The sequence below is a fragment of the Amblyomma americanum genome, chromosome 1, assembly GCF_052857255.1.
Source record: "Amblyomma americanum isolate KBUSLIRL-KWMA chromosome 1, ASM5285725v1, whole genome shotgun sequence".
NCBI classification, from domain to species: domain Eukaryota; kingdom Metazoa; phylum Arthropoda; class Arachnida; order Ixodida; family Ixodidae; genus Amblyomma; species Amblyomma americanum.
Window position 1 is genome coordinate 108,135,885 of NC_135497.1, and position 26,416 is coordinate 108,162,300.

At 46.4% G+C, this 26,416-nt stretch overlaps 1 protein-coding gene across 1 annotated transcript in view; it reads right to left on the reverse strand.

The window, feature by feature from the left end:
* Positions 1-1,247: 1,247 nt before the first annotated feature.
* LOC144134825 (uncharacterized) overlaps positions 1,248-26,416 on the reverse strand; it is a 43,358-nt gene continuing 18,189 nt past the window's right edge. The window contains exons 11-15 of the mRNA XM_077667655.1: positions 15,105-15,295; positions 4,517-4,600; positions 3,498-3,552; positions 3,292-3,407; positions 1,248-2,496 (exon numbers count right to left, since the gene is read on the reverse strand). Of these exons, the coding sequence (XP_077523781.1) occupies positions 2,358-2,496; positions 3,292-3,407; positions 3,498-3,552; positions 4,517-4,600; positions 15,105-15,295 (585 nt within the window). The 3' untranslated portion in view covers positions 1,248-2,357. The remainder of the gene's footprint in view (positions 2,497-3,291; positions 3,408-3,497; positions 3,553-4,516; positions 4,601-15,104; positions 15,296-26,416) is intronic.

Sequence of the window (26,416 nt, forward strand, 5' to 3'; positions counted from 1 at the left end):
GCTTGGCACCCTGCTTCGGTCTGCGTTCCAGCTGTTTCTTGAGTTTGTTTTATGCGCTGTTCAGAAACCGCGGGAAATAGCGGGGAGGAGCTTGGGCGACCAGGAAAAGTATTGATTCAACCAGATTATGCTCTGGCTCTCAAATCAGATTTCGTCGTGTTTTTTTCCCCTCTTGCGCATCCTTATGTAGTGGATAAGTATAAACTTAAGATGTAGTAGTTTACGTTATGGGACTTCCAATATACACGGCGTTTGTACGGTCGTGCACAGCTGTAATAATTATTTTATGGCTACTAAATAAATTAGCGGGTTTGATAAAGTTGGTCGCTAGAGTGGGCCATACAGGTCCGAAGGCAGTGAGAGACTGTCTCACCGGATTTTGGGAATTCATTAAATTTTTTTTAACCAAAGGAAAAAAAAAACACGATGTCATGCCATGTTTACATTTTTAAACCAAAGAAAAACATTGCCTCATCTCACCAGGAGAGTACACTAAGAAGAGCTGGTCCTACATACACTAGAAATAAATTGCACTTCTTGCCGCTTGTTTACGCATTCCTTATTTCGAGTGTTTTATGCCAGTAAGGTCGAAACCTTATAACGCCGGTGTTATATGGCGGCTAATTCACAATGAACCATAATCTTCGCGTTTTTCCCCGAACCTATATGGATGAAACCCAACAATTGCTCCACAAAATTGTTCTCTTGACACCTGAGCGTGGAATTGTGTTTTATACCCGAAACGCTTGTTGTCGGAATCTGCCATTTTGTATATAAATTCCAGACGAATGTTAGCTTAATTTCTCACAATCATTCGTGGACGATGTCCGCATCCTGTACATAAGCTACTGAAGTCAGTTGTACTTCAATGGCTTTTCTTTAACAAAGACACTTAGCAAAAAAAAGAAAAAAAAAATGTCCACTTGAATCGCACATTCAGGCCTGTCACTTCTTGGTCAGTTCAACGGCACTAAACTTAGTTTTTCTTTGTTTTGGTAAGAAACTTGTTTTCTTTGCATAAACAAGTGGATCACTGGATCCGTAGAAACCGGGAATTGATACAACACATGACAAATGGACAATGGAATGCCGCTGCGATAACAGGGATTGCAATGTAGTTACACACCGACACAAATCTTACCTATTGAGACAGGTTCGTCAGCACACCATTTATAAGTAATTCTCAGGCGTTACATGCTTAATGGCGTCGTCGGAGCTGGAACATGTGCGAAGCTTTTTTTTTTTTGTTCATTGACTGTCAGACCGCAGCAGAATTTCCAGGAAAAGAAGAATGCAATCTTCAGCTCCCACGTGACATGCGGGAACCGCAACGACGAGTACACGACACCGCTGAACGGGGGCCCGTTCGCGCGTGCGTTGGCACGCGTTGGCCGCCCCCTTCTCCGCCGCAAAGAAATTATGCACAAAAACGGGAAGAAGGGGCGCGGGCAGATAAAGAGGCGAGCGAGACTGTTTCCGAGAAAAGATGGACGTTTCCTCCTGCGGAGGAGAAGGAGGAGTTGCGCACACTGAGCAAACAGAAAGAGCCGAGCGGCGGGGCGCGTTCTGATGCGCCAACGCAGCGGCGGCACGCGTGGCCGAACATGTCTCGTAAAATTCTGTTTGACAATGTGGCCGGGCATCCCCGGCGGCCATCCATCGCGCGTCGCCCTGGCAGCAAGAAAAGAGAAAGCTCGTCGCTTACACAGAGCGATCCCGAGAACATGACGTCCGTAAATAGAGCTCCAAAAGGGACCATTGGCCGCTCTTGATGCATGCTCGCGCTGGCGACAAGAAAAGGCCCGGTCGTGTTCCGCAGCCCGCGGCGCCTGTCAGTGTGGGTCCGCCGCACAATGGCCGGGGGTGTGAGCCCGGCGGGAGTGTCCCGCCCGGAGCCCCATTCTGGCCGCGGCGCCACAAAGGCCGATCACGTCTCTCCCTGTCGCCGTTTATTACGGGCCCCTGCAGCCGGCGCCGATAATCACCGAATCGGAAGGGGGCGACAATCTCGCGCGGCCACAGCGGGCAACTTTATTCGCGGCACAAATTAACTGCATCGCTCTTTTCCGCGACGGCCCGCTCGGGTGTCGGCGGCGCGGTCCTTGACGCGCTCGAGACGACGCCGCGGGAAGAAGGGTGGCCCAATCAGGCCATCTGCTGCTGCGGCCGCCGCCGCCTCCTCCTCCTCTCCCCCGCGCGCGCTGTGCATATTCACGCGCGCCGCCTCACGCGGACAGGTCCCGAGGAACACCCCGCGTCCCCGCTGGGTCCGCCGAGGGTTCTCTTTTCACCCGCGCCGCCGCCGCCTCGAAACCAGGTCCGGCAGCAGCAGACTCGCATCGCCGCTGTCTGCGGCCTCAGAAGAAGGCTTCCACGGAGGGGCTGTAGCGCCAGTGGATCCGACGGACGACGCCATGCACCGTCATCAGCAGGCTGGGGAAGGCTTCGACGAAGAACCGTTCGGGTTGTTTCAGGGCGTTTCGGGCCGCGGCAGACCTGGACAGGTTTTTGCGTGAACGGCAATCACTTCCAATTAGGCGTACACGTGTTTTATCCTGCGGCTACAGTGAATGCTCGCGCAACACAGGCACCCATTTAAAGCCGAGAGAAGGTGCGTTACACTATAGGTCACAAAGATCGCATCCTCGTCACGGATAGTTTGCGTATTTGTTACGAATCAAAAAGGGTTCCTCTCCTGCCTGTCGCTCTGCCTGCTGCTATATTCAGAGCAAATCTGTGCCTCCCTCTCTGTTCACCTCCAGTGGTTGTCTGAAACCGACCATTATACTCGCTCTCCCCTCTTTTTGCCTGTGAGGGTGGAGAGAGAAAAGAAGAGAAATGTGGGACAGGTAGCGCCAGTTCTCTCGCAGTGCAGGTAGGTACTTTCTGGTCCTGACAGGACTGAAATGAAAAAGAATGAAAATTTGTTGAACCATTCTTATAAAGTAGAGATACCGTAGCCAACTAAAAAGTTTTGCCGAGCGAAAGGCCGTAAAGCCGTGCCTGGTGAAAAAATGTTTCTGCACCCTTATAAGTAAACGTGAACAAATAACAGTATAAAAGGTATCCGTTGTAGTAGGCGTCGTTACCTTCTCTAATTACATGCAATGCAGCACAATATATACACTCGCACAGTTCTTCGCCTGAAGTCCAGCAGTAATACGTCGGATCGAGAAGCAGTCGAGAAAGAAAAAAAAGGGTTGAGCTGCCGAGATAAATTTCAATGAAATAATAGCGATACACAATAAAAACAATAAAAGCCGCAGTTTGCAATGACAATTTGATTCTTACATAGCATCGTATTCCAGCGTGCAGCGCTTGATGAGTTTGAGCAGACTGGTCGCTTCGTCCGGAGGATTGCCTTCGGGAAAAGCGTCCTGAATAACTTGTGGAGGAACGCGGGCAGTCTAAGTTCGAGCGGAAACAAGAAAATGGAGAGGAATATCAATAAACTGCACTCGCATTCTAACTCGTAAATGAGCCAATACATGTCATACCCAGTTAGAACACTTGCAAGAGATGTTGAGCTGGTGGATGATACCTTCTGTGATCCTGTTGGAGAGAACAGCGCGAGAAAGCGAAGTAAGCTTCAATAAAGCACGTGTTTTATCCGCACTTGTGAGAGAAACAGATAAACATCAATTAATCTCATAAAGCACTATGCTATGTGCAAACATTTTTTTTCACAACGCCAAAAAAGGAAAAAGAAAGGAACTGCGCCAAATATAAGGACTATCTGTTCCGTGTCGTGACCTGGCTGTTGGATTTAACCGATCCTTTTGCGAAGCAAAAAGTGTTTGCTTTACCAGTCATATAAAAAGACTACCATTATCTGTTGCCGTTCCTAATTGCAACCAAGATATATCTGCAATAACTGCACTTAATTCTGGCATTTCAGACAAAGTGCCTTGGACCTCAGTACACAAGCTACCGGTCTGTCTCACGCGCTGTTAGCGCGGGTCAATTTATTGTTTTTCACCTTTAGAAGTGGCAGATGTTCGTTGATGGAAGTTGAATTAATAGCATTTAATGATGACTAAAGTCTCTCGGAGTAGCGTTGACGAAAGTCAGAAAGTTTGTCGCAAAGAATTGCTCACGCCTCGAAATACCGGCGGAATGTTTGTTTGTCATAGCTACGTGTGAGAGGCGCCAAGAGATGAACTCTTCTGTTTGCAGTATATTAAAGGACATTTCAGCAGATAGATACCAGCACCAAAACAACGGTGACTATTGGAAGTCGCCGCTGTTAAAGGCAGTGCCAAAGACTTAACGATACGGACACCGCGTCTTCAACAAAATCGGCGTACTTTTTTTTTTCTTCAGCACGATTTCATCCATCAACCTGTGACCAGGGGCATGTCTTTCTGTACGCTTTCTGTGCTGGCTAGCCCACCTTTCCAAGGCGCCATTATGTTTCGCGTCCATTCATTCCGGCGAATTTCCAGAAGCAGACTTTATTTGGCTATTCCAAGCTCGATTCCCAACGTCGTACGACATAACAGCAGAGCATAATCACCGTTCGTCTTTCCGATGTTCCATTTCAAGAGCCACGGCTGAGAGGAAGAAAAGGCGCTTCCTTGGTCCCCAGAATACTGGATGCCTGAGAGAAAAGAGACACAACTCACCGACAGGCTTCGCAGTTACCCACAAAAAGAACGTAATCGATAAAGCGGCGCAAATAGAAGAAAACACATGCTCTCTCCTTGGAGAAAGAGGAACTCTGTAGGACGCTGTGCCCCCCCCCCCCTCCCTCTTTTTTTTTCGTACAGTGCAGTAACCGGTTGATATCACTAAGTGACTAACATTAGGAGGTAATGGCACTCGCATGCATCATGTTTTTTGTTATCGAAACGATGGAAAACACCAGGAATTATCGTCTCCACGACGACGAGAAGCAGTCAAGAAAATGCGGCGCTGCAACAATATTGCTGTGTGTGTTCCACCAGAACGTATTTTCGTGAGGTACCGTGTTGTCCTACGCCTCTCTCTCTCTCTCTCTCTCTCTATATATATATATATATATATATATATATATATATATATATATATATATATATATATATATATATATATATATATATATATATATATATATATATATATATATATATATATATATTAGCAGACAAGGCAAATGAAATGAGGGGCTCGTTTGACAAACATATTAAGGAAGCCAACAGTCACCGAAACCAAGGTGCATAGGGGAACGTTTTGTATTTTTTTTTATTTTCTAATGCCAATCGATTAGTTTAAAGAAAATTACTTATAAACCAGCGGAAAAAACAACCATGCCGCCGGTGGGATCCGAACCCACGACCTCCGAATATCGCGTCCGGTGCTCTTACCAACTGAGCTACGGCGACGGCCGTCCAATCTGCTGCTTTCGTGGGTATTTATGTTTACTGGGTGTAAGCGAGCCTTGAGAGTGTTCACCAGCGCCACCCTCGTCCATAGCGGTGGACGTAGCACGTCCTGTAATACCGCAAGTGTGACGTAGAACGTCATCTAACGGCGAGGGCGGAAACTGCGAGAGCCCTCTTATGCTACCTATGGCATATATATATATATATATATATATATATATATATATATATATATATATATATATATATATATATATATATATATATATATATATATATATATATATATATATATATATATATATATATATATATATATATATATATATATATATATATATATATATATATGGAATGCCAGGGAATGCCAGGAAGCGCGTTCAGCTTCGTTGGTGTTCGACTGAAAATGTGGTGGATTCAGCTGTGGAAATGCGACTTTTTCTCCAAACTTTATCTATAGGAATTTTTTTTTTGCTAACTTCAAAACGGTTTTAATACCCGACACTTATTGCAGGAGATTTATTATGATTTTTTGTGAAGCGAGCAACATACATTTACAAGTCTTTTTCTGGTACTTTTATGTCTTTTGAGGAAGAATCTGCGTGCAGCAGGGCGCACACCTTATCGTTTTCCAAATTCCAAAGCATGTATGAATATTTTGTCGACCTTGTGACTAGGAACTCCGTTTTAGTCATTATTGGCTAAGATATATAGTAGCCTGGATCGCGGCATAGTAATATTTACGAAGTAGAGTTAGCATACTGACTCTGGCTAGAGGTACCTGACCAGTGGGGCCGATAGAATGATGCGTACTTGTCCCACAACATTCGCTACTATGCGACGCGCGTGAACCTCTATACAAAATAGGATGGTCTATATATCGAACGCTCAAAACACCAACCAGTGAAAATCATGCAAACGCGTGCAAGGGCTGGTGAATGCATTTAGGTTGCTTGTACTGTCAGCCTGAAATGCACACCCAGAAATTCTGGACAAATCCATTTTTCAACGGGAAAGAGTTTATGGAAGCATTTTTTTTTCGTATATTGAAAGATTTTACTGTAACAATAAATATATCCGCAGATCTCGTGTCTGCAGGCTTGCACTTTTTTGCTATTAAGGTTTTTGCTATCGTCAAAAAAGTTCCCCATTGGTTTGCTATGGCAGTCAACGGCTCGATGCGAGCGATGGAAAAAAAAATAAAAGAAAGAGTTTGCTATGAATGGGAAGAATAGACCATTACCGTCAAAATTTCCATAACACCCTTACAAAACGGTCTATAGATTTCTTATACACTATTTCCTTCCTATAGATATTTCTTTTTGTCTATTTAGAGTCTGTAGACTATCTATAGACAAAGGTCTAATAAAAGTGCATAGCCATCAATCTATAGCTTGTCTATAGACTGTCTATGGGATTTGTATTGCCTATAGGCTGTTCCCTCGGGCTTGTTGTCTATAGAGATTCTATAGACTTTAAGACAAAAGTCTACGGACAGTGTCTAAAGAAATTTTGGTAAGGGCAGTGCCTTACAATATTCCAATATTCAAATTTTTTGTCCAAAAATGCTGGACATGAAGAGCAGGGAAATTTAAGCGTTAACTGCAAAAGCGAGAAGATCATAGTTAAGGGAGACCGTATACCAGAGGAGTTCATTTTCAATCTGAAGGCGCGAAGGCCGCTGTTTGGAAGTGTTTACGTGTAAAGAGCTTTGCGATAATGGCTCCCTTAGCGAAGGCCTTTCGAGATCCTCTTCCGATGCAAAGGTCTATCTATACTCCGCCTGTGTTTCCTCCCCCGACGCTGATATTTTTGTGCACGAACGAACTAGACAGGATACTTGACCTTAAAGTCTTGCTCCAAGATATTTCCTTTTCATGCACCCCCATTTGCAGGGCAAACATCTACAAAAGTTGTTTTTCGCGTGAGACCAAACAAACAAAGAAAACACGATGTCTACTTGACATCTAAATGCAGCCACGTGTAGACAACTCGGTGACGGAGAGTGTTCACCGTCAAGTGATTAGATTGAAAGCTGCTGGTTCCCGAGCTACATGATAGCCGCAGCTTGCGAAAAACGGACCAATAAGGTTAAATGCGGTGCGACTGCCTCCCCACAAGCCGACGGGCCGGGAAAAAAGGAATATGCTGTGATTCCTTACCAGCATAAGGTGGCGCACGATTTGAATAACGTTGCGCAACGTTATGGGCGCGGATGTAGTGTTTTCTGATTCCTTAAAGATGGCCCGTTTGTGTTCACGCGTGCAGATATAAAGATTAAACGTACGACTAGCCATAGCCCCATAGTTCACGGTATGTTCCCTGCGTGTGCGCTGTGGTCAACGAATTTCCTTTTTCTTGCGGGTGTGTTTATGTCGGACAGACGGGACGGTGTGTCAATATTCGTTTAAAGGAACATTTTAACAAGCTGTCGTCTGATGAGTATTCCCACGTTGCGAAACATTGCCGGACCGGTGAAATAAAAAAAAAGAGGGAGTGCCTTCCGCTTCTAGATCACACCAAGGTTCTGTACAGGCATAGGAATCGTTGTACACGAGAGCTGTTTGAGACATATATGATTAAAAAAAAAACACGTGTATGTGTTAGAGATCCTTCCGTCGTACTTGCTGATTGTAAGCTGCGGTTTCTGGACGGGAGGTTGTGGCGGCAGCGAATTGATAGCCTTGAGCACGTGGTTTTTGTTCATTGTATATTCAGGTATGTCATCTTTCATCGAGTAAAAGTGTGAGTCTGCGCGCGTCCTGTTCACTTCTGATTCTGCTGTCCGTGTTTTTCTAGAACATTTACCCTATTTCAAAGATAGACAACTCGAACAGCGATGAGAATACCATACCTAACCTGTGTGATCGCATGTCGGCTGCCGCTTTCGAGAGGCTTTGTCGGAAAACATTTTCACAAATGTTTTAACCACTTCGTATACTGTGCCTATTTTTTGAATACTCCACCCCGCGCAGCCTCGCTCATCGAGCTGCAATTCTGAAATTCCGCGAAAATAAAGCGTCATCTATTTACCGCGAGCCAAGCGCACAAAACCTCGACGCTGTATTTGCAAGCATCGTGTGACCTGAACAGTAGTTTACCATTTTTCGTGAAGAAATTTGGACAGACACTATCTGTCGCTGGCAAACGATAAACATCGTAGATGCCGTAAGCGTAACGAAAGGTCAATTCGTTCTCTTCGAGCTTGGTACATGAACCAATTTTCTGTTGGAGTCGACTTAGTCATGAAAATACATAATCTCCACCGTGTCGCATGGTTACGGCAGCAGGACAAGTATGTGTTTTCTGGTTTAACTTTTGAGTCTTAATTATGAGCAGTTCCTTTTTTTTATTCCAATGTACCTTCAACATTTCGAGCCGTGGCTTTCTTTTTGCCGACTGCAGATATTTACGCATTTTTCTGTACCAGATAAATTACAATCACGCCGCAGCTTCTGCATTTGTAACTGAACGTCTGCCTGGTCCCATACAGCGCATAAACAATGACGCATAAAAGGCTTTGGGGATATCAAATGATGACCTGGCTTTGTCATGGGTGGATTTGTGGTTCGCCTTTGGGGGGGGGGGGGGGGGGGAGAGGGGAGCGGTTTTATTTGAAACCATGTATTTGACATCTTTCGTCGAAAAAATGAGGTTCAACATAGTTTTCTCATGTGAAATTTCTCGTTTGGGGAGGGCGATCGACCTCACTCCCTTAAATCTGTCTCTGGCTTCTGCAACGTGAAGCTGTATTTTGTCATTTAGAGCGGGTTGTGTGGCGACGATCGAAAAAACTCTTGACCGAAAGATAGTACCTACGTCAGGACAGTGATACACGTTGTCTTTAAGCGACGTTTTCGAGTCTATTTACTGATTGCAGCAAGAAGGTTTTGGTAGTGTTTCAAACACGCGTCGGACGCACGCATGCTGTGGCAGACGTCTGTACAACACAAAGGAAGCGTCGCCTGACATCCTGCTTCATGCGAACGTCAATGCAGCCAGATGATTGTTTTGCTAGAGTCTGTTTGAAAGCCTTGCAGAGCGTGCGAGAGCGGAAACTGACTCTGAGGAACTCGGAACGCCGATTGCCCGTTGATAGCGTAGCTAGCTTGCGAGAGAATGAGAAGATCTCTCTCTCTCTACCTCTCCCCCTTTCCCGCTTTGTCTTGCGAGGAATGCACTCATCGAAATGACGTCAAGCGGAAATGCGTTGAATGTTTGAACATATCTGGCTCCGCGAGAAGGCACGTAGCGCAACGTTGTGCTTCTGGTTCTGCTATTTTTACATGAGGAGCTAGCGAGTCTATAATCTATACAGCCCGTTCTAAACGTGCGATAAACCGGCACGCTGTAACAGTTGTAGCACAAGCAGCGCAGTTGTCGCTGTTGCGCGTTTCGCCCGCACGCGGAAGCAGACAGCGCGCTCTTGACATTCTCCGCAGCTTGCCTCCATATACGCCACCCTAAAAAGCTGGACGGCTGCATTGATTCGCGGGAAACATGCGCTTAAGGCGGTGCTTTTACTGACTCCGGCTCACGAGCTGACCCGACCGGCACCGCCGAGCTATGGCAGGAATTTCGAAGATTTTGTTCTTTAGATCACGCTTTACTCGGACATAAAACATAAAAAAATGGCTTTTAAGCTGTTCGTACGTTTTAGCGGCAGCGTTGTCTCCCCCTGGCTGAATCAGAGCTCCGCGATGTAAGTGTAGCGCTTCCCTGTGATGATGATTATCGTACAGTGTTCATTCTGTCTTTGCTGTTCAGTACTCTGTTATAAACTATTCATTACAGCACGATCAAGCGCTACGACCACCAATGATATCTTTTGCTCTAAGTGTATACGAAAAGGGTGCGAAAGGAGGAAGGAAAGGATTGGTTAAGAAAAGAGGTCACGGCACCCGTGATATACATATAATACGTAAGCTTACTAGATTAAAAGCGCACTTCAAACCTCGAAGAGGGATAAACTAAACGCCTCTGTTTTCCCTCCTTGAGCCTCGACATTCCAATCCTTCGCCCCACCCTGTATACACACTGTCACCGACGACAGGAAGAGACGCTCAACACTGGCTATCACTAAAAATGCAGACGACAAGCCTAAGACGCGCGTAGATCATCTGGAACAGGCTTGCTCACGTTACAGAAAATAAGCAACTGATTACAATTACAACTCGCTTATTTGAAGTAATTGATATTAGTGGTCAATTACAGCCCGCCAGAAGTACCTGAACAATTGCAGAAAAGTGATGGATTGCTATTGCGATATTCTCCTTCTAAATTTTATTACCATAGCACAAATGAACTCAAATGTACCGACGCACACAAATATGGGCAAATGTACAGGCGCAGATTAAAGCCGCTCGAAGTGCCATCAGGTTTTCTCGGCAACCCAGAATACATCTGCAGGAAAACACCTTACGCCTTGAAGGCAATACCAATATTAAAACCTGTTCATCAACATCTTCCGCAGCATGAATTTGGTTTGTTTTGTGAACACAGTCGAACCAGGATATATCGAGCTCCAAGAGGATCATGAAATAGTTCGCTATATAAAATAGCATTATAAAAAGCTTAAAAACTTAGAAACAAGAAAATATTCCAACCTCGCTAGTGATGCATTTCTTGCAAGCACGTGATGCCTGCTGCCGTGCTGGCAGCACACTGCTCGCTAGGCACAGCGGACGGTGCTTTGGACCTGGTCGTTATAAGATGACCAATCCCGTTACCAGTATAGTGATAGCTCATCAAGATACAGTCGGTTTCCGCAACGCCTTCGGCAGCGAAGAACTGCTTTAGTTAGTTCAGCTTGCTTCACCGCTTGACAGTGATGTGGCGGGAAAACTGAGTACAAAAGACCGAAGGCCAACCTCAAACAATATCCCACGTTCATCTTGTTACGCGGTTTCACAGAGCTAGCGCTGCCAACAGGGGCAGAAGCGCGCGCAGCCGACCCGTCTCTGCACTTGAGAAGTGATCGAACGTGCCATCAGGTGAAGCGCCACTTTAAGGTGCGCGGCATGCCGTTCGATGTATCAAATGATCGGCGAAATTGGGGTTTAATATATTGCTCGACTTTCTTATACTTTACCACAGGATTTTTAAGGGGATAATCCGTGTGCTCTATATATCCAATAGTTCAAAATATGCTGGTTCGATATATCCGGACTTGACGACTTACACCTCTTGAAAGAAATCTCTGAACATTCTGCTTAACTTTTTGTCGGCTTTTGCAATGCGGAAAACACGAGCTTCTGCTGGTGCGCCACGAGCGAGACATCGTGGTCAGCGTTAGGTTTCTGAACCAAGAGGAGCGCCTTCAGTGGTAGAAATGTAATAAAGTTACCGCTCTCTGCGGTATGAAGGTGCGACAGTGGGTTCCCCGTGCTTAATTAGTTTTATAAGGTATTATCGAAATACTGCCATTTACGCTCGGTCCTCACATCGGTGGGTAGTAACGACAAGAAAAGTAGAAGCACTACAGAAGCAGGTTAAAAGTTTTGTTCCTTGCAACCTGATATTCATGGCAAGTTCACTCCGCCGGCAGACATATGTTCGTTTCGCCGACGGCCCTTTCCTTGCTCCTAATTTTTTGGCAGCAATGTTAAGCGCTTCAATAATAAAACCTTAGATGCACCAAGTGTATAACTTAAACCTAATTAGTTGCACAAACTGTGAAAAAAAAAATAACTGTGTAAACAAAGCAAGGACAAAAAGGAACACACACAGCGCCGTGTCTACGTCTTTTCGTCCTCGTCTTTGTTACGCTGTCATTTTTTCCACTATAGATTCCCACATACATTTCCTTCTGGTACTACAAAAAAAAAAATCTGTAGCTGTAGTGCCAGTTTCAACAGAATTCTTGCTTTACACGCCTTCTTGAGCTGTTGGCGACTTTCACGAAATTGACGCCTGACGCTGTGGCGACTCTGCGAAATGAGATTGGAGCGCGCAGAATCACGTCGTTTGCTCCTTTGATATCGCCTCGCCGGCACATTCAGACGTTGTTGCCGTAATTAACCTATGAAAGTATAACTTCGGATCGCTCCTTCATGGCCCGATAACGAGATCGAAGTGTCGCCAAGTGAAACAGCGCAATCTTTCTGGTGCCAGTAACACAAAGAGAGCATGGGAACAGGAAGTTTCCCACCGTGGTAGAAAGCTTGCAGGATCAAGATGACTCAGCTCTTATCAGGCAGAATCAGAATCAGTTTATAGGTATAAAAAATAAATTACAACACGGACAAATTTATACAGGAGGACCCGTAGTTAGTTACTGTACTGGGATCTTCTCCACTGGGACTGAGCCTACATTTTTAAAAATGTGATTTGCATGGACCAGAAGGCACAATGTAAATACGAGGATCTATTCGTTAATATCGCTGAGCTCACATGACTAACGGGCGCCTTCCAAGCGCGCAGAGTTTTGCGCTGATCTCTGTGATGGCAATCCTTATTACCGCATGAGTGTATGGTGATAAGGCGCTTTGTTATCCACGGAAAGGGGAGTGGGGCGATATGATGATTTCATTCAAATTTTATTTATTTCTGATTCTTTTGCACTCCCAAAACTCTCGCTGTGACTGGAATGAGTAAGTAAGACGGTAGGATGATAAAAAAAATCGAATAAAATCGAATGAAAAGATTTTTTTTTGTCTCAGCAGCCTTGAATTCATTACATGCCTTCTGCCCACTGCTTAGCAAACATTGCATGGGAAAGGCAACCTCATTGTTCTCGCTCTCCATCTGTACGCACGAATTGCAATACATATTTCTGTACTCATCAGCACGCGAAAGGTGCGCACCTCTCTCAGTTAAAACTCAAGCGACAGTGACTGGTAAACTTTTTCTAGCTTGTTTCAGTGCACAAGCGCAAAACAAATCGCTGACAATCCTGGCAGTTGCGTTTCTAGTTTTGTCATTCACCTGCTAGTTGTTACCGAGTTTTCATCCTCGACGTCATTGATCCTAAATTCTCGCCAAAGCGCGCGTCGATCCCCTACTGCTCCGTTTTCATGTCAGCCATTTTCAAACGCCAGACAGCGATTTTTTTTTCTCGTCTTTCGTTTACTCTTTCACACCCTCGAGAAACAAAAGCCCGGCTCACACGAGGTTGTCACCATTGACAAAAAAGCGCGAGCTTATCGTGAAATTTCAAAGCATGCGCGGTTCCACCTACGGCTGCCTACACATATTACTGTTGGCAGAGAAAAGAAAGAGAAATAATGTTGCCCAGCCTGCACCGCCGAAGACACAACAGGCTAACAGACTGCCTATAGGAGGAGTCTTCCGTAACGCCCCCAAACTGGACTATGTGACCTCCCCCCCCCCCCCCCCCCCTCCAACTCCGTTTCATACATAGCACCCAACGCTGCGAAAGCCAGCGCGCCTGCTCGCGACGGCTAAGCCATATTCTCAGTCAGACGAAACTGGACTGTGATAAACTCTCACGCGATGACAACGACGATTTAAAACAGCATGGCTCACGCACATATCAGGATCCACTACTGCACTGCTAGTCTTCAAATTCGCCATGCGGGATCGTGCTAAGTGATGAGTCGATGAAAAATTCTTGACGTTCAGTTCAAATGTAAGTTTTTTCAGTCTAAATGTTCCGTTGTCCGTTTGTCAATGTTGGCAATAGTATCGCATCTTCAGCACTTCTCGCCGACGGGTCATTACGTGACAGTGCTCCCGTAATTTCTCAATGACCATCCTTTCTAAAAAAGACTAGAGCCACACTGATATGCGCATTGCAAACAAGAGGGCATCTAGATAACCACAACGTACGATTCGCATCCGGCGCCCAGCCTGGATAGAAGCCAGGTTAAACATATGTGGTGCCACGAGAGATCTGATGTGCTGCATGAATCAATGTGTGTATACGCTGAAGCTTTTCATTGTTGGCATGCGGGCGGCAATGTGGCCACTGTAGTGGGCGGTTCGACCCTGATTTCCTGGCGCGAGCTGTGGCTTCTGCTTCAACGTCAACAAAATGTGGGCAGAGTGCTGATATGCATTTTTTTTCTCTATGACGTTGCAGTGTTTGTGCGCTTTATTCGGGCAAACATCAGGTAGTCTTGCATGTGCGGACGTAGAGCTTTTGGTTGGTTGGTTTATGGGGTTTAACGTCCCAAAGCGACTCAGGCTATGAGAGACGCCGTAGTGAAGGGCTCCGGAAATTTCGACCACCTGGGGTTCTTTAACGTGCACTGACATCGCACAGTACACGGGCCTCTAGAATTTCGCCTCCATCGAAATTCGACCGCTGCGGCCGGGATCGAACCCGCGTCTTTCGGGCCGGCAGCCGAGCGCCGTAACCACTCAGCCACCGCGGCGGCTCGTAGAGCTTTTGAGCTTGACAATTTCGCTTCAGCTTTCCTTTTATTTAGACGCCATTTACAAGGCAAGCGTATTGCTTCAGGCGCATGGGGAAGTGGTAGTGTGCCTTTGCCTACAAAGTGAAGTTTTCTTTGGAGACGCAGTCCTGCGACTACTGGAACACGTGTGTAAGAAGAAAAAAAAACAATTAAAATAAGAGAGAACGCCTGTTCGAATTGCCGTCCAAAATACCTGAACTCATTGGTCGCGGAGAAAAGCGAGACTAGTATGAATCAGTTGCTTGCATAACTGCAACTATTCAGAGACCCAGACCCATAGGTGGAGCAGCCGCGAGAAGTTCTTAACAGCGTTTGCAGCGGGAGGGAAGAATTGGGGAGGAAAACTGAAGCGGGTCTTTACCTTATGGCGCCGGTGGCCGAGAGGCGGTACTCCGGCTCCATCGCGAGAAGGTGGTGGACGAGATCGTCCAGCTCGGAGTTGACAGGCTTGAGCATCACTCGGCCCTCGAGGATGTTCAGCTGGCAGTCGTCGTCGCACTTGCCGAAAGGGTGAGCGCCGGTCAGCATGTAGTAGATCAGCATGCCTGCGACCTTCGTGCCACGGCGAGCGCGCCAGTCAGTTTGAAAGAAGGAACACGAACGCTTGGCCCGGCGGCGTGAACAGGAGCCAGAAATTCACTGCGAGCGCTCACCATTGGTCATTGGGGCAGCCGTAACACCCATTTAAGAAACATTTAGCACAATTGGAAAACAAGTCGTGGTGAGAGATAGTGCTTGATAGCGTACAGAAATGAGTTTTTATTTTCTATTTCTTCGTTTTTTTTTCTAAATTTCAATCGTGTTTATTTAGTTTCCCATGCAGTGTGTCCCGAGGAGTGCATCGGCTGTTCGGGACCCGTCAAGAGGAGTACACATCTGCCTTTTGCCCGTTCATACGAGACAGACTCTGTTGTCTGAATGAGGTAATATCAAGATTTATGTCAATACGCGCCATCACAACCTGTGCTTGCACTCTGGAAAAGCCCGAAGGGCGCAGGCGGACCCTATAGATGAGCAGCTAATCAACCATTATCTCCCATCTTCAGATTAACGTCTGACGGTGAGGTCTGTATTTATGCACACAAGATAACATTATTCTAGTACACGGGAGCCCGTAGTATTCTTTCATTCTAAGGTACGAATATTGCAATTCTATCGCTTCTACCGAGAACTGCGCTTGCTTGGGGAACTGGCCGGGTGCAGTTGCGGTAAAGGAGCTCGGCTGTATGCTGATAGCGCTGCGTGCTGCTATCATTTTTTTTCGCACACAGTTCCTCGTAAAGGATAGTGCGTCCAAGATGCCTGGCGCTGTTTTCTCAACACCTATCTCCACTGGGCCGACTGGGTGTCGCTTCGGGATTTTCCTCATGACGCAATTTCCTGCGCGTGTTTATACAGTTAGCAAGAGTCCCAACAGGATGCGTGTTCCAGGCTTTAAAGGCACACTGCCAGAGGACAAGGTCTGGACCTCTTTTTCATATCTTTTTAATGGAGCGGAATTATCGATGACCTTGCGCTTCGAGCGTTCTCCCATGCGACCGGCAATTCCAGTGTCCTACATATGTAATGCACGCGCGCCGACAAGAGAGATACTCAATGTTTCCTTCCATTATCATTTGCGAGTGAAGGGCTAGCACGCAGCGATAAGAGCTTTACCCTATGTCGTGCCAGCTTGTTTTGGACCATGTGCACGCCGCTGCATCGCGTGGGTGCAATCGACCTGGCGGCGACGTATTGTTGCTCTCGATATTTTTGCGGCACTGCGCACTTGGCACGGAAATGCAGAATCGTTCGAGCGCTCATCTGACTGGTAAAAATGAAGCCGAGGGCGTGCAATGCGACACACATTGGGCGCATGGAAATGCGCTTCTCTTGCAATGCCGCGCTTGCCATTCGTATGCTAGCGGGCAAGTTAAGAAAAAATAACAGAAAGCCCGCAAATACTGCATACGTGAAATTTTTAGCTTTCGATTTTGGGCGATGACTCACATCCAACCCTGCTTTTGACTTGTGGACGATCAACGTTCGTTCCCGCTGGCAACGCACTGCGTCGTCTGGCCAGCGCCAGCGCTTAGGAGGCATCCAACGTTGCCCGACGCTGACCAACCCGATCGCAAGATCGTTTGGTGAGCGTAAACAAACAAACAAAAAAAACGCGGGCCGAGTAGTACTTGCAACAAATATGCGTGTACTAGGACCTCTGTCATGCGAAACTGGAGAGGTAGTTGTATGGATGGCGTCGTCCATTCCGGCGACAACACTCAGTGCCCCGGAATGGCGCGCCTGGCATTCTCTGCGGCCTCAGCCGCAGTGCGGCGTCTGCCCCCACAAGCACGGAGAGCGCCTGCCGCGGCTGCAGCTCTTGCCGCCGCAGAGTCGCCTTTCAAGTCGGCCCGTCATCTCGCTCGTCTGACGTTCAGCGAAGTGGTGGGTATCTCTGTGCCCATGGGCATTCCATCACCTGCGTGCATCCCACCTCCTCGCGGGAAGGAATCGCATTCCTGCCGAAGTGCCTTTGGCGAGAGAACCGACCTTCGGGGAAGTTGCAGGTGCTGCCCGGCCTGACTGCGGTCGTCTCAACTTACTCACAGACGCTCACAGCAGCGTAAACATTTCGAATCACCTGAAGGCCGGTAGCATGCCCTGGATGCTTCCTGTGCATCGCGGAACGAAAGAGGAGAGACCACAGCTTCGTACTACATTGGTACGCAAGTCTGTTCACGCTTGGCTGTACAAGAGCGCTCGGAAGATATTGCGTACGTGAATCATTTTTCTTCGCTCGATTCAACATCTGACCGCATGATTAAAAAGAAAGGCACCAAAAACTCCCCCCGTCTCTCTACCGCGCGAAAAAAAGAAAACAAACTATATGGCTTCGGAAATGCTTGCATCATTTGAGCGACCTGTTGCTAGGCGTCATTCTGCGATAGCTAGCATTGCCAAGCAGGCGAAACCGCGGTACAGGAAGAGGGAACGCCACAAACGCACTTTGTGCATTCCTGCCTTGCTGCGGACTGTGCTTTCTTTGCTGTTCCGGTCCCGTAGGAGAACTCGCGTGTCCTAAATGGTTCGCAGCAATAAAACACGAACGTACGGGATGAAGGACACGGCAGGACAAACGCTCGTTCAGTAGCCTTCTTTTTGCGTGTTCGCGTTTTACAGTGCGCCATGCCACGCCATTTATATTACTGCCGCAACTACTCTCGTTCAGCTAGGCATTTTGCATCTGCCAAAAGTTTTTACTGGAAGGACGTGGTTGCAACGTCTTCCAAGTGTCGGAATTACTGACGCCCTCCACCACATCACCCCCCCCCCCCCCCCCTGCCACCCACACCAATTACACACAGAGCCATACATTTGAAAGGGCGAAAATAACCATTTTAAGATCTGGTTGGAGATCGAAATTTTTTTGAACTTTAGTGGGATAAAACTTAAAAACAAAACCGCAGTTAAAAAAAAAAAACAGCCCGTGGTCCGTAGGGGTCCGCATTCAACCTCCTGCGAACAATCCGAACACCAAAGAAATCATCATTTTCATATTTCACTACTGAAGATCTGAGGTCATAGTTCTTGCGCTTATAATTTAGTATTGTGATTAGCTTTTCGTTTTGGTAAGAAAATAAACTTTAACAATAGACTATTTTCGGTGTCTGTGAATGCTGGAAATGTACTAATGACAAATCGAATCTCGTAGTATTCGAGTCGTGAAACAAATCCTGCAGTACATGTTAAAAAATATTCGGGATTAATCGAATTTTTTCTCAAATTTTCTAACACTTTTCAAAAAATTGGCGCGAAGTTCGAGTAAGGCATGCAATGCCTTTTTTTTGTTTTTTGAAGACTGTTTCAAAACAGCGCTTACAGCGATAAGGGTTGCCAATTTAGCCATTTTATGGCTAGATTTAGCTACTTTTGAAAGCAACTAGTTACAAAAATTTGCTTCAGCTACGAGTAGTGAATTTAGCTCTACTTTACAAAATCGGACTCCGAAATTAGCAATTTTCTAATTGCAGCTTTAATCTAGCGCACTTTAAGAATGAATAATTTGGCAAATGTTGAGCGGTTGTGAGGACAAATAACTCTTGCTGGTGGTAAAGCTAACGACGATGACGCTATGGTTTTTTCCTATAGAACAGGCGGTCAGCTTCGGAGTGTCCTAGCCTGAATAGTTGAAGGAGATAAGGCAACTGGTGTCTCAACCAACTGCCGCTTCAATTCGTCAACAATGTTAAACATATAGCGCCATCTAGTAGCGTTCAAGTAAGGCACAATCCAGACAGAAACTGAGCCTGGAGAGATAGAATGCAGCAGTTGAAGAGAGGGAGGAAGAGCGAATGGCTTCCCTCCTCTCTTAGGGCAGCCTGGTGGGTATTTTAAACACGACTTTCCCTCTCTTTTTGTTGCTTTAAATTTTCCATTCCCTCGGTCCCTCACAGCCATTAACGACTCGGCCTCGCCTTTTCTTTTCCCATCCTCTCCGACTCGTCTTGCCACGCTGGCTTTCCCACTGTACCGCAGCCTGCTTTTGTTTGTCGCCTTGGTCGTTTTCGCGCGCTTCGCTGTTGGTCAGGCAGCGAGGAGTCCTCCAGAGAACACGAGGAGTTAGCTTTCCCGCCGGACGCCGCCGCTTTCAGAAGAAGAGGGGAGGGCACCACCTAATATGTACAAGGCTACGCTCTCTCCGACTGTCATCGACGGAATTTTTTGCCGGTGTTCTCGTGCTTTCTACGGCACGTACGAACGGGCGAGTTTTCGTTCGCGTGGGGCGGGCGACTTAAAACGCACGCGAGGTTTGTGACGCCGACGAGGAACGTTTATTTAAAACGCAGCGAAACGCAATCAGCGAGGATAGAGCACTGAAGAGAGGAAAACAAACAAGCTGCACATAGGCGGGTAAAAAATGCGAAATGTTTCAAGGCAGGGCAGGGCAACTGAATGGCCGACAAAAATGGAATAATCTCCAGTTATGTCGTTCCTAACTGCCCTGAGCTCAGTTACCAGCAAACAAGAAAAAAAGAACCAAATCCTCAGAATTTTGTGCCCTTTCTTTTTTATAGAATAGCATTTGGTGTAATTTCAAACTGGTTAAGATACAGAAGCTTCACTCAAAGGGCTATGTATGCACAAAATACGTTATAAAAGCACTCGAAAAACATATAGCTGCTTTTAGCTCTTTCTCGCTTGTTTTAGGTACTTTTTCGTAAAAGGGTTAATATAGTTACTTCGTGTTACGCACCGTTGATGGAGATCGATGTTGCGTCTTTTAAGAGCTATAGCTGGCTCCGCAGGTTATAGCACCGTACCACAGTGCCGTCACTATAATTTCGCATTTTCATGTGATTTTTTCGTTTCATACGAATATTCGCGCAGGTAGCGAATATTGGTAAAAATATTCGATTCGTATTCGATTAGATTTTTAGCAACACTATTCGTATTCGATTAAGTTTCGAAAAAGTGCCCTTCGCACACCCTAGTTTATTTCCTTGGCACGGAGGAACAAAATACAGTCCGCGTCACCCTTGTGCACAACGTACGAGCACTGTGCACCATGCAATAAATACTGACGTTAGAAAGCAGCCCACGGTTTCCGGGCAAGGTGCTTGTACCAAACTTGCTTGCTGGTCTATGAGGCTCCTCTTATGCACAAGCGTTCCCCCTATAGATGCTAGAAGCTGCGATAAGGTGTCGATTTCCAGGCAGCGAAGTGCGTCGCTCTCTACACAAGGCCGGAGCCTCACTGCATCCGGTGTTCGGAGCAGGGATCGATTGGCAGGGGAAGCGCGGGACATGTTTGAAATGCCTTCGTGCAAAGCAGCGACCTTACTGTCCAAAAGCATTAACCTTGCTACACTTCAGGTCTGCTCCTTGAAACACAAAAACAGGAATGAACAAAATGGAGCTACATTCCAATGCCAACAATATGAAATAGAGAGGCTCCCGCAGTGACTCAACTGAGTCAAAGATTTATTGAGTTCTTTGAAGCGCAGTAACGCCGATTCATGCTTGTGCAGCCCACTGCGCAACCTGTGAAGTGTCTGGGAGTCGCCGCATCATATGTTCCGCCACTTATTTTGACGAGAAACTGATCGCCACCTCTGTTACCTTTGAAAGAAAGCGGTAGCTACACTCTAAACACGAATACGCCTGTATGGGACTAAAAATGGAGCTTACTCTCTTATACAAAAGGGAGTACGTTAGAGGACAGCTTACTTCCTTTTTATTTACTCCTTTCTATTTAGAGTGTATAATGGTATACTTGCACCTCGAGGCGCAGTGCGCGGGAATGACCATACTGTCAACTCAAACGCATTCGTTAGTTACGCACGAAGCACTCAACAGCCAGGTCTCGAAGACGCCGTATACTTGGAGCTTTCATGAAACGCTCCCCCTTCATTAGCAACAATTACGTTACATAAATCACCTAGAAAACGTTGCTCAAGGTTATAGTTGGTGAATTTAAATTGTTCCCTTAGCGACTACGCCGGGCATAGTCCAGCGTAAAGGCGCGGAAAAGAGATGAGCCCTCACGCGTACCTGCGAGCTTTCTTTATAGTTTCACTTGGGCTTGCATCATCTGCATTGCTGAAGTGGCATTCTGCCAGCACAACCAAAGCCGGAACAAGGGATGGACATCTGCTCAAAGCACAGACATTATACCCTCATCGACGTGACCAAGCCACTTTATTTTAAATGCGGTCTTACTAACAGCCTTTCATAGTTCTCACATTTTGCCTTGAACACACTGCGTTCCCGCCTCAATTTTTTTTTTCTGTGGCCGTATAAATGACACGAAAGTCGGGGTTCAATAGCTGAGTAGCAACGCAAAATAATTACTTCTCTAGTGGTCGACTGCGAAATTGTTCCAGACAGCATGACACTAGATAATATGACGATCCGCAGAAATTAAATCCTACACTATTTTAGTACCGTCATACTAACCTTATTTCTAGCATATCAAAGCTTACCGAATCATTCAAGCACAACTCAACAGCCCTGGGTGCTAAATTTTTTATGCACCCCCATAATTTTTTTCTTACCGCAGTCCGGGCCTGCGGCCACTACTTGGTCTATGCGGAGGTACTCGTTTGCTGCTTCCAACAGCTCGCTACACTTCGTAAATTGAACCCGCCGCGGTAGCGCAGTGGCTGTGGCGTTGCGCTGGTGTGCCCAAGGTCGCGGGGTTGATCGCAGCCACGGCGACAGAATTTCTATAAAGACGACATGCGAAAACTCCCATGTGCGGTGCAGTATCACCACGTCTACGTGGTCAAAATTAATGTGCAGAATCAATCAATCAATCAATCAATCAATCAATCAATCAATCAATCAATCAATCAATCAATCAATCAATCAATCAATCAATCAATCAATCAATCAACCAATCAATCAATCAATCAATCAAACACCGCTGTGATTCAGCGGCTATGCTGTTCTGTTACTGAGCCCGAGATGTCAAGGTTGTGAACCTGGTCGCAGCAGCCGCATTCATATTGCGTTGCTGAGCCTGAGATGTCAAGGTTTTGAACCTGGTCGCAGCAGCCGCATTCAGATGGGTGCAAAACGCGATAATTCTTCCCTTGTGCAGAAATTTCTGTGCATGTTAAAGAGCTTCGAGAGTTCGAGATTAACCGGGCGAACACAAATATGGCCTGGAGTAGACCGGAAAATAGTGGCTCACAACTGCTTTTTCGGTCTTAGAACCCAAAAACCTCGTAATTATTCAGTTGAAGCAATACCGGGCTACCTGTTACCGCGTACTGTGTGGACGTTGTCGAATAAAAAGGGTGTCCTGCGTAATAAGTTCAGCCACTTTGGAGGTTTCGGCGATGTAAGCAAAGGCCTAGAAGCCACCCCGCTAAAATAAATGACATATGTGTGTAGCAAAAACGCCATTCTGCTGGCTCCGTAGTAAAAAAAAAATGCATAGGGTCCAAGACCAGGCGTCGTACAAAAGGCGTCTGACAAGCAGGTTGCTCGGGACAGCATTTGTGAGGAAAGCTAAGTTTGTTTTTTATTGCTCTCGTAGATGTCGTCATTAGGATAGAGAAATTGATTATGACAGAAAAACTGGATGTGATTACGGGCAGGGTTTCCAGAGGCGAAAGAAACGGGAAATACGGTCATCAAAAAAAAGGCTGGTCATCGAAGAGGCAGTGTGGGCGTAGGGGTGAGAGGATCCTCTTGCAAGTAAAACGATTAGTTAGTAAACCTTGTTTCGCGGAATTGTTAATATTGAGGAGGCAAGCCGCGAAAGAAAGCGAGACCAGAAAGAAAAGTGAGTAAGGCACGAGGAAATCTGCTTGTGGGGTACCAGTTGAAGCAGTTCTGTAGCACCGGAAGTTTAAGTAAATAAATACCTGCAGCAGATCGGCCAGAAATGTTCGCCGGAAAAAAAAAACTCAAAGATAAATTGCTTTGTTTTCCTTACAACCGGTCACGACGCCGCTGTTTTCGACACCGTGCATAGTGCTTTCATGTCGTCTCAGTCCGCTCCTATACTGCACGTAATTGTAGCGTATATGTAGACTTGAGCGAACCGCGTTGAAATTGGATGCCGATTTTGCAGCCTAAGGTTGTTGCTCAACGTCCTCCCGGTAATCACCCTATCCTTGCGCTCTTTCGTACTCGCATATTCGCGGCTTCATGGCGCAGTGGTCAGCCCTTGTTGCTTGCGGGAAAGGTTTCTGACTCGTCTAAACATGTTAAATCACCGCACGAAACCTTACGCACGGAATCAGAATTATTGCAGGTTATTCCGAGTGAATCGATTCGCACGAGCGCAGAATCGTTCCTCCATTATTTGCCTTCACACAGGCGTGCCACTATCACCGAATAATAAAGTACAGCCCTCGCTACAGCGCATAAACATGGAGCCCAAAGGGGAGGTCGCCGGCTCTGACCAAGTCTAGTAATACCCCTGTCACACGGGACTTCTTCTCGGCCTTTGCCGTAAATTTGTCTTATTGCACTAAAGGAGGAAAACCGAAAAGGAGCAGCGACGCTGCTACACGGCAAATCCAAAGGAGCAAGAACGCGGCCTCCGTGAATGCCAAAAGTCACCGCTGTGTGTGAAGCGGCGCTAGTAACATTATGAAATTAAAGCAGACGGTAGCACTTCAGCTAAGAGTGCTTTCGTTTATGTTGGAAAAAGTAGCTATCACGATAATAAACGAGCGTTCTGACGGTGAGAAACGGATATTTTGAAACAAATTTTCTTTTTTTTTCATCGTTCTCGGTCCGATCACGGTAGGCGCACTTTTCCGTTCGGCTCCTCGTCGTGTTCGAGAAGCGTGCTTTGTTGCTTGTGTCTTTGTGCACACAAGCAAACTCAAAACACGCACACAACAAAGAGCAAACGAAGAAAAAACAGCAAAGCGAGATGCGCAAGCACGTGTGTGTCGATGCGGCTGCTGAAAAGCGTTCAAGTCCTTTTTTAGCAGTGTGGATGTCTTTAGTCATAGCCTCCTCTACGGTTGAGTGCACTGTAACGCAAAATTAACCATTAAATAAGATAAATTAGATATTTTTTTACGGTTTAAAAACTAAAAATTGCGTCAATTTTTTATTCTTTGAGCTCGCTAGCTGGCGCTGCTGTCTGGGTTGCTCCTTTAAGCAACTTTAAGGCCAATGACGGCCGCCTTTATTGCTACGGACCTTTATCGCAAAGGTCTCGACGCTTTGCCGTGTAGATTCGCGTCACGCGCCTTTGGGGCAAAGGACCTTAATTTCTAAGGCCTTACAAGTGCCCGTGTGACAGGGGCATAATTCTAGGTTGGAGAGGCGCAGCGAGTGTCTGAACGACGGCCGAGGGCGATGGGGGGGGGGAACCGCTTGCGCCATCTGTAAGCCGGGGTGTGAACGGAAATGCGAGGGCTGCTTGTGGGCAGCAGCTCCGAATGCATGTTGATGGTTCAAAAGATGGGGTGTTTTTCCTAACTTGTGATCTTTATCTAGAATGACGCATATATTGCAACAGCGCCAGAAAAGCCGAAGGTGCGTGTAGCATGCGACGAGTAGGCATGCGCTCGCTAAACAAGGATGCTTTCATCAAGGATAATTAGGATCATTCAAAACCCAAGCATCCACCGTTGTTGAACGAAAATTACATAGGAAGTTCGCGCTCGGCCTATCGCTGGACTTCCAGCGTTATGGAGTATCCCGACTCTGATTTTCATTATTCTCAATAGCAAAATGAAGAACCTGCGAGCTTTTCAAGTGAGCTTGTACTTCGCCAGTCAAGACTGTAGGAGTGTGTTAAAATTTCGTTACAAGAGTAAATACGACTGTAGCAAAGAGTAAACGTGGTCTTGGGAGGGTGCAGTATAATGCGGCCAGGGAGAGCGTTGTCCAGAAGGATTTTTCAACGACTGTAGTCGAAAAGCGCAATTTTCGTCAAAAACATGCAGCTCCTTTCGCGGCTGCTTCGTGCAGTTTCCGTGTCTTTTCTGTGAAGTCCTGTGACGCTGTTGCAACTCCGATTAAAGAAATATGCGGCATTCTTATCGTCGGATTGGTTTCTGCAGCACGAACACAAGGCTGCCGACAGCTGGTCGGGGCACTGGTGAATGGGGCCGCGCATTTCTGGCCAAGACCGTTCGTGCTTACCTGGAAAGTTCTTGACATTTTTCACTCGCATACTTTCATTTATAGGTCCCATTTATTAACTGTTTGAAAAACATGCCGTCCTCAGCTCGCGTTGCACACTGGCTCAAACTCGCGTAGTCGATCTCCAGTGTCAGCTCAGACGTGATATCAGTTAATTCTTGGGGTGCATGGACGCGCCATGAGTAGAAAGAACATAAAATATGAATGGATAGTGTTTTAAGGCAATGAAAAAAACCTCCCAAGATTTCAAGCTTTCCCAATACATTACGATGTGATGTCCTCGAATAAATACAACGTAGACTGGGTTCTTTCTGCTATCATGTGAAAGCAAACAGCACGCCTTCGCCGTAAGTGTGTCTTCTCTGAAAATCATGGGGCCTCAGGTGGCCTACAACAGGTTTTACGTTAGCCCATGCCGAAACGAAAGCGGTCAACAAATGTCGCAAAAAAGCGCACAAAAAGTCCGCGCAATCTAAGTCTCAAACTGGAGTTTCGCACCGACCGAAGAAATTTATTTGTTGTCACCGCTTGCGTGCTACAAAATATCGTGGCCGATAACGCATGTGTTTCAGTTGACAGAACGACATACGTTAAAAATACACCCCTAAGAAACACATACTTATAGATTAAGTCATCGCATGTAAATCAACACAACCACGTCGGTAGACTCCAAGACATGTAGCTGCGAATGATCACTGTGTTCCCTGGATGAAGGTCACTGCCAGTCCACGAGGCATTTGCGTATGACTATCATGCACCGGTGTTGTGCATGGGAGTAGTGGACAGAGCGAACTTTTCATCAGACGTTTCGCACAAGTTCTTAGCGCTCGATGAATGAAACGTATGAAGTGTCGCATATGAAACCAGTGCCTTTCTTTTTCTTGTTAAGACACCGCTATTGCTCAGCGGTCAAAGCATTCTGGGGATCTGTAAAGCAGTGCAGGATGGCCTACTCCTCGCGCTTGTTGGCCTTCGATAGAAGCGCACGGCAAGAACCCGTTTACCGAGATTCAGGAACGCGTTAAATCTCCTCTGCAGAAATTCATGCCTGCTCTGCCATACGAGTAC